At 41.2% G+C, this 9,174-nt stretch overlaps 1 protein-coding gene across 1 annotated transcript; it reads right to left on the bottom strand.

The window, feature by feature from the left end:
* Nucleotides 1–865: 865 nt before the first annotated feature.
* LOC102206470 (leucine-rich repeat serine/threonine-protein kinase 1-like) lies at nucleotides 866–8,672 on the bottom strand (the record flags this gene model as incomplete). The annotated part of the gene is made up of 11 exons (XM_005755482.1): nucleotides 866–1,005; nucleotides 1,552–1,724; nucleotides 1,799–1,970; nucleotides 2,491–2,588; nucleotides 2,668–2,846; nucleotides 4,958–5,117; nucleotides 5,842–5,962; nucleotides 6,136–6,308; nucleotides 7,446–7,610; nucleotides 8,017–8,231; nucleotides 8,560–8,672. Coding segments are annotated over 11 exons (1,709 nt in total), but the record flags the coding sequence as incomplete, so codon positions are not given.
* Nucleotides 8,673–9,174: the final 502 nt, after the last annotated feature.

The following is a 9,174-nucleotide window of genomic DNA, read 5'->3' as shown; positions in this document are numbered from 1 at the left end:
GACCATGAGAAGGATAAATGGAAGAGAATGGATGGATAGACGGAAAAAGGCAAAAGTGTTTCTTATCCAATTACTTGATTAATCTATGGAATAATTGATAGACTGCTCGATGACTAACATAACTGACACCCCGATGTATGCATCAAAGGCAACTTTGCTGTCTTGCCCAAAGACACTTCGACATGTAGACTAGAAGACTCAGGTTTCATGAGTGGGTGTGAATGAGTGAATGAGCCAAGTTGTGTAAAGCTGAGTGCTCAAATAGAGTAGTAAAGCTCTCTAAAAAACAGTCCATTTACCATAACTGACTTCAGGTTGAAGACCCCTGGATAAAAGCAAATAAAAGAACTCGTACAGCACGTCTCATTCACCCATCACATACATTCATACAGCACATTTATTCTCCACCTAAACCCCTTTTATAACATTCATGTACCCAGTCACACTTTGATGTATCCCAACTAACACTGGATCCACAGCAGTCTACTATGATACTATATCTGTGAAAGAAAGTTGAACTGTATCCAGGTGGCATTGCTCCACCTCCTATATTAGCTCAGATTCCTTCTCCATTAGCTTAGAGCATGGTTAACATACCCCCACCCTCAACTTTGTCTGCCACCCAGCATACAATATACCCAACCCTAATGTCTGCCCCCGCCCTTCCCAAGTGGTGGGCCTACAGGGAAGCGGATTCATATCATTTCCTCAGGCTGTGCCCAAGCGAGCCAAGTGAATCCAGACCTCCCAGACCTTTTTCAGTGGGTATTTTCAATGCTACCAGGTACAGCTTGATACAGGGGATTCACATACTGTGAGCTGATGCTCTGCTAGGGTACTGCAAAAAAGCACGTAGTGTACTGACCTGGGAACCACTGCTCTATCAGAGAGTTGACATGGTCTGTGATGAACGCCATAGCAGAGAAATCCCTGGTCTCTGACTGACAGATAATTTTTATGCCTCCACTCTTCTTCCTCTTCCAGTTAACATCCGATGACTCCACACTGCACAGACATAAACAAGTATCTGCATCAACTCAAAGGATATTCAAATAGCAGAGAAGACGAGGCGCTGGCTTTTCCATGTGTCACTGCTCAAAATCAGCATCAAAGCTGGAATATTTGTCCTTTGCACATTCTCCATTTTAGGCCAATGTTTATGAAAGTAGTGGCTCACATTTCAGAGTTTCTTTAAACAGAAAATGTTTACATCCCTTCAGCGTGTTGTCTTATTTTCCACTTGCTTTGATTATTAAAAGCACTCAGACGTACTGTGATACATATGAACACAATCTCAGCTATAAATAACAATAATAAAAAAACACTGAACATTGACAATAACACAGAAGCATGATAATAGAGACGACTGTAATATCAGTAATTGTTAAAGAAATTTGATAAAACATTTGTCTTTGAACTTCCGAGTTTACAAATGAATCATTTCAGAAACTACAGCAAAAGGTCGACGCCCTTAAAATTCCCACCATGTACGTCTTAATTATTTGTCTAATGAATATTTGAATGACCATATCTTCTGGCTCCAGCTCTTACCTGAGGTAACCTCCATCGAAAGTGACGAGAAGTCCTTCCTTCCAGTAGATAGTCTGGCTGCGTCGGACTCTAAAGGTGCTACAGCGGCTCCTCTGTTGTGATCCGGTAAAGCTGTAGATCACAGAATTCCTGCTGTGCCGGCTCCTGGTGCTTTTTATTTTGCTTTCAAATGACTGCATAGATGCAACATTTTAGGCCACGAAAGTGAAAAACTCTCAATTAAAATTGGAGAATGAAGAGAAACTACCTGCATGTCCATTTCTTGGAGGCTTATAAGCATCCTGGCAATGAAACGCTCCCAAAATCCAGCAGGAACGAAGCTCATCTTGAAAAGGCGTTTGAGGGTGTTGTGGGTCTGCTGGCGGAAGCCATGAATGTCCAGGGCTGGCTTAGGGGGAAGTAGATGGGGCAGCAGATAGCTGTAAGAGGTCAAAAGGAAAACAAATATTCCCGGTGTATGAGAATGTACTGAGACACACTGCACTCTCATAGAGGAGCAACTTGTCAATCACATCACAAGTTGCTTTATCTTCCTTTAACCTCCTGAGACCTGAACTCCTTCATGGCAGCTTTTCTAATTTCTCTGATTGCAACCTGATGAATGTAAAAACAAAGAATTATGTGATTTTTCTTAACCTGATTTTTGTTTTGAAGAAAAATGAGATCCACATAAGAGGACAATAGCTTTAAATTACGATACGACAGTGGTAGTATGACGTCCTCGTAAGTGGATATCAGGCCCTTGTAGAGCGAAATTTAGTGTTTTGGTCTAGGCAACCCAAAATCCGATGTCCACATATGTGGACGCAGGTCCTAGGAGGATAATCATTTTAAGTTGTATATCATACAATCCTCCTGCTGCCCATTTGAGAATGTTTCCTCAGAGCTGTTTAGGACCTGTAATGAGTAACTACTGCAAAGAGAGACAGAAGAACTTACCTGTTGTTGGCCACAGGCAGGGCAATCTCAAACTTGGCCAGAAATTGGAAATACTGTTCCTCTGTCTGCTGTGTGAACCCTGTTCCTACCAAAAGCATCTGCACAACAGATACCACAATAGATATGACTTCAAAACACCAGTTTCAACACACAAAACAACAGAAAGGCAAGTCTCACCCTGAGGTCTTCAGTTTGGATCACTCCATTTCTTGCTATATATCGAGAGGATTTGAGGTGTACGATCCTCTCCAAGCATTCCGACAGCCACACGGGACATAGGAAGTAGAGAGTGCAAAGCCCATGGCTGGTGTCAGGAAAGTGGAGCAAGGTTCCAGTTTCTATCAAGAAACCGATCGCTGGTTGTCGGGAAGAAAGGAGAAAAAGAAAGAAACAATGAAGAAATAACACATCGATGTGGTGATGCTTCACAAATAAGCAGCATTTAGAGTGGAAACCTCTGCCTAGACTGCTCTATAACGTTATACTACAGTGTATCTCTAACGAACTAGGCAGCTCATTAAATCTCCCTTTAAGACTTTCTTTAAAGACCTGTTGAGTCAACTTGAAAGGAGGCAGATGTGAAATGTAAAAATAAGATTAGAGGTCAAATGTCACATTATATTGGGATGCAAGCTTGAATGTGATATTTATAGTGAACCAGTATCATTAACACCCCCAAACCACATCCCCATAGACACTGTGTCTGCTCCCAGACCACCAACACACAGAAGTGAGCACAAGGGGCAGCAATCTTCCACTCCAGCTTATTAATCAGCCAAAGAGTTGAGCACACTTTAACAGTAAGGGTAAAAACATGAAAATCTACATTATTATGAGCAGCTCTCACAGGTTACTCCAGCTGTTTGAAAGTATTAGACCCTTGGGGCTCCGTTTTCCAAACCACTAAATTGAACCCAATTAGTTACTAAGTGCACTGATCTAGAGGGGAGCTGCTGTTAACAGGTGTGGCTGTTCTATCTGCAGAGGCAGGGAAGACACCTGGAAGGTTTCCAGGTAGTTGTACTGAGCTAATCCCCTCACCCATCGGCTCCATCTAAGCTCTGTATTGCCTACTGGTAAAGACTCACAATCCACCCACTTTAATCACGTTCTAGATCTTGTTCTGACATTGAGATAGAAACGGAACATTTTAGTATGTTCATGGATGTTAAAATCACCTTAAAAGCATCTTAGCTGAGCACTAAATCAGATAAAAAGTCTGAGACATTCTAAGTAAGGCCCAGGCGGACGACTGATGAGAACAAATAAAACAGGCTTTTGAGCATCAGGCTTTAAAAGAAATTCAAACTCTGTCCTTTGTCCTCAAGTGTTGGGGATTTTCTCTGCATTGTTGTCTTTATGTAACCATATAAAGCACAGTGAGACAACTGCTGTTGTGATTTGGCACGATATAAATAAAACCAAATAGAACTGAGTTTCCTAAATGTTGCCAATGAAAGCAAAGGCAGTAGAATTAATGAAAGTTTGACCAAGGTAAAAAATATCAAATAAAATCTACGTATAATAAGAATCTCCATTTAGTCTTCCCTACATCCCAATATGTACAAATATGTACAATATGTTCAAACAATGGCAGTCAGAAACTGTTTCTGTGCATCTATGCATAGCATTATTCTCACTTTGACTTTCTGAATAACGTACGGTCCTTGAAAAGGTCAAATGTGACATTTCACAGCTTTATACAGTACTTCTATATGTTGACAACATACACCACACTTAAGGATCATAGTTTCTAAGTTACAAGTTCCAAACAATCATATTTTTCTTAAACCAACAAAGCAGTGAAAATGAACTCGAGGACTGAGGAGCTAATTGATTCTTGAGGTTTGCTCTAAAAGCAAAGGCCTCATAGACACTTCTTAAATGCATAATCCTGTATGTGTATCATGTTTGATACAAGTTTTTGAGACCTCTACATGATCATTGTCATTTTTCTGCTCCTTAAAACAAGAAATCAATTGTAACAAATGCTGGCGGTAACAAATATGATACAAATTTAAACTCATATGCGCAAAAATATTTAATCTATTTTTTACATTTGTCAAAAGGTTCAATAAACAAATAAATAAAGTTGTTTCCAATGTTGTGGCAGCAAAGTGTCCATGTAAATAAACTGGATTATCTCTAGTTTTATGCACACAGAAGAACATATAAGGCTTTGTTTTGTACATTAAAACGGAGTACTTCTTTGGAATCTCTTTAAGTGGCAACTTAATGTTAGCAGATGTTACCAAAAACATTGATATGGTAATGTACACAGCTGTTATGTTCACTGTTGTTGGCTGACTTTATTCCATGGCTTTGAAGGAGACACCTTCCTGACTCACTGACTGGTGACTCTGTATTGGCTCATCACATTACATGGAAAAATGTCCCAAATAAAGAATGTAAATGTATGAATTTTCATAAATGATTTCCACATTTCAAATGCTTGCTGTCATAATACCAGTCTGCAGGTCTTCGTAATCTCTGATGTCACTTCCTGGGTTTTGTTCAATGATGTCATTTAGCTGTGCATCAGTTAGGTACTGGACCTCTCCTTCAGAATGTCGCCTCTCCTTCTCGGCTATGACTATTTCCTGGAGTGCCAGGTAGCTTCTGGGAATCTGGAGGAGACAACAGTGGTACAAATTTACTTTGCTTTCAAGTAAAATAAGAACCCTATGCTATCACTTGTCATAAAAAGTTTATACAGAGGCCTGTGTTTATACAATACTGGCACCACCTGTGCTACCCCCTCAGTCTCCTAGTAGACACAACGATGGTATCAATTTGAAAATTCTAGGTGACTTCCTTCACCGGTTATCGCACTCACAAGAACTTGCGCTTAAGGTTGGGAGATAATATGTTTATTATAAGTGAATAAATAATTAAAACTTCTGACAAAACACATGGTTATAAAGATTACTATATCAGTCTCCCACTGCTAGGTCATTTAAAATAACTCTTAAAAACACTTTATACATTTATACAGAAAGCAAACACTATTTCTGAAGGGTCAAAGTGCAACACTGTCTCTGCATGTACATGATTATAATCGATCGTGGCTCAAGAGTTGGGAGTTCGTCTTGTAATCGGAAGGTTGCCGGTTCGAGCCCCGGCTTGGACAGTCTCAGTTGTTGTGTCCTTGGGCGAGACACTTCACCCGTTGCCTACTGGTGGTGGTCAGAGGGCCCGGTGGCGCCAGTGTCCGGCAGCCTCGCCTCTGTCAGTGCGCCCCAGGGTGGCTGTGGCTACAATGTAGCTGCCATCACCAGTGTGTGAATGGGTGGATGACTGGATGTGTAAAGCGCTATATAAATACAGGCCATTTACCATTAGCTTGCTTACCAGTCTGCCTAGCAGTTTGCCACCACAGGCTAAGCTGCTGTTATCTTTCATGGAGAGAACCACTTGGTAGATCAGCATCTTTAGACCATCAAATCCCTCCAGAGTTTTACAGGACACTTCACTGAAAACCAAGAAAAGCACGCACGCGTATACAAACACACAAAAGAATAAATACTCCGAAAAGAGATGATCTGTAAGATGGTCTGTAATTTGCACGAAGTAAACAGAGCAAAAACAATATTGGCATGGAAGTCGAATGTTAATAAGCAATAGAAAAGTTAAATGTGTACTTACTGCAAGTGTTTGTAGGTGATATCAGGGTAACCAGCAGCTCGAGTCCCTGATGGGGATCGACACAGAGCCAAAACGTAAGCCCTCAGTGTCGCCAGTCTCTCCGTACGAAACTTGGTATCAATAAGATCCAGATGTGTTCCCACTACAATCACTGCAGAGTTAGGGGCCCGAGCCTGTAGCATACAGCACACAAGCAAAGACATAATAACTGACAGCATAAAAATGACAAAATAACCTGAAGATTTGATTTGTAAAACAGAGAATGAATACCGATGTGTCACAGGTGTATCTATTCTATTAGTTTAATATCAATAATCACTACTACTGGATTTTTTTCATGGTAGATGTCAGTTTATTATATAAGATCAATTCATGCACCAAGCCACATACATTTGTTAAAGATCTTGGACTCTAACTAAACCTGGAATCAACACACCATACGCAGCTCTGCTGTTGCTGGGGTCACTAGTCTGACAGACTTGCATTGACTGACGTCTGTCTGGAGTAAAGTTTCTGTTCTTCTTTTTTATAGCTAAAACTCAAAAGACAAAGAACTTGGAAAACATTTCACTGTGGTCAAAAAAACAAACAGAAAAAATCCAGGAAGCCTAATTAGAGACTATCCTTCAAACGACAATTTCAGAAGTGATGGAAGCAACATTCTTTCCATTAACACGACTGCCATGTGGCTCGTTTATTTAGTCAAAGAACAAAATTCAGTGTCTTTAAACCGGAACACCTTCCACTCACTCTTACCACACACATATTTTTATTACAGAAAGCTCATCAGGTTCTTATACCCAACGACTTGAGTCTTTTAGAAAATAAAAATGGGGAGGATCTCACCAGGGGATCCACTTGCCCAGTTAGGAGGTCACGGCCCTGAGTGTGCCGACTACCACGGTTGCCTTCACCTCTACATCTTCTCGAGCTCCTCTCTCAGCCCTTATGTTCCTTCTTCCTGCTGTTGCTATCACGTGGTATAGCTATTATATCTATTACTACACCCTTCTTCCTCTGCTTGTCCACCACTACTACTATGTCTGGTTGGTTAGCCATCACCAGTTTGCCCATCTGGATCTGCAAGTCCCACAGAATCTTAGTCTGGTTATTCTCAGCTACCCTCGGAGGGGTATCTAATTTCGACCTCTGGACTTCCACGCCATGCTCAGCAGAGATTACACATGTTCCTACATATTGCTGCTCTATGACATCCACACTTTTACACAAATCTCCCTCATGCGCCTCCAGCCTAAACATCCTGTGTGAATTGTCATATCTCTCACTATTGCAATAAAGAAAAAAATTACCTCTATGTTGAGCAGCCATGTCTGCAGGTTGGCCACAGCTTCCTCTCCCATTGCAAGGTTCCAGATGACCACATACAAAGCCTTATCAGTAAAGAAACACTGGTTCACTGTGGACATGCTGGCCTGACCACCAATGTCCCACACATTGAAAATCACAGAGTCTTTCTGTGGGCAGCAAAATGAGAGCTAGGTCAACTTTAAAGCATGAACTGAATTTGAGAATAGGTGATGATGTATTTTTGTACCCACCCCAACCCCTTTGGTTTAACAGTCCAAAGAATTTCTTGTCATGTCAGAAATGATTTTCTTTCATGGTAGTGTTTAAGCTAATCATAGCACAGCATGAATCCTTCTCCACAAAGATGCAAACTGACTTTGAGTGGAGAGATGTTTGTCCTTGCTTAAGAGCGTAATCGAGTAGTTGCAGTGCACTGACCACAGTGCACTGACCACAGTGCAATGTGTAGATTTTTTTATCTCTAAAATTTAGACCATATAAGGGTCATAAAATGATTAATAGAAATATCTGTGTGTGCGTGCATAAATACTACGTAATGTCTGTTTCCCTCACTTTGTTCTTGCCTCCACTAGGTTTATCCAGCTCCCAGACAGAGGTGGAGATGCTACATTCTGCTGGGGTGAAGGGGGAGGCTTTGCCAGTCTGCAGAGCCTCGAGGAGGGCTGACTTGCCCTGCCGTGGTGGACCAATCACCAGCATCTTTAACAGTTTACAACGCTCTGCTTTTCGAAGCTGTGCCCGGAGGAAAGCCAGGACCGATGCAGGACCTGCGATACCAGCGTTAGAGAATATGATCACATCTCACAATGACAGGAAATAACAGATGGCAACAAACCCAGCACACTTCAATTTACTTTTAAATGCAATGCTTAGAACTTATGCTAACTTTTTTAATTGTTCATGTACATTTTTAAAAAAAGTAATTTTGAATTTTTACTCCTTGCATGTGTTTGTAAGGCAATATATGATGAGGTAAGAACCAATATAAATGTTATGAACAACAGACTATAAACAAAAAACCAAAAAAAAGAAGCCGGCACATACAAACCCCTCGATTAGGCACAGTCATTGAACAGAAAATGCAGGTGGAAATACCTTCTTTTCTTATTTCGTGTGGAACATTAGTAATGTTGAGGTCTTCGATGTCCAGCTGCCACAGACTGGAGAGCTGACCAAGCTCTGTTGGAAGCTCCCGGATTCCAGGATTACTGATTCCAGAGAAACTACATTAGTCAGATTAGTCATATACACACACACACATATATATACACATGTATACATATATAAATGTGTAGATAGATAGATGAGAAACATCAACGATAGAACCTAATGGGCCACTGAATCCCCCTGTGAAAGTCCAAATATATAGAAAAAACATTCTTCAGAATAAATGACATTGAGAAATTTGCTGTTTGGATGAAACAACTAGAAACAGCTGTAGGAGGAGAACTGGATTCATGTGTGGAGCAAAAAGAGGGCAACACAAATGCTACGGCAAGGAGGAGTCAGGACGCCAGGTCAGGACGCCAGGTCAGGGCGGAGATATCATCACCCCCACCTGAGATTGGGTACATAGCCCCAAGTGCGATAGGAGAAGGATCGTTGAGTGCGAGAGGAACTGACCTGAAAAATAGGATCATGGCCAAGCTTGAAACCTGGATCCCCCGTAGCCGGTTACCAAGATTACGTGAAGTACCCTCAGAAGGTCTG

The sequence above is a fragment of the Pundamilia nyererei genome, unplaced genomic scaffold (genome assembly GCF_000239375.1).
Source record: "Pundamilia nyererei isolate P.nyererei 1_Seehausen unplaced genomic scaffold, PunNye1.0 scaffold01642, whole genome shotgun sequence".
Taxonomy (NCBI): Eukaryota; Metazoa; Chordata; class Actinopteri; order Cichliformes; family Cichlidae; genus Pundamilia; species Pundamilia nyererei.
The sequence above is the reverse complement of the archived record's forward strand: the minus strand, read 5'-3'. Positions and strand labels throughout refer to the sequence as shown.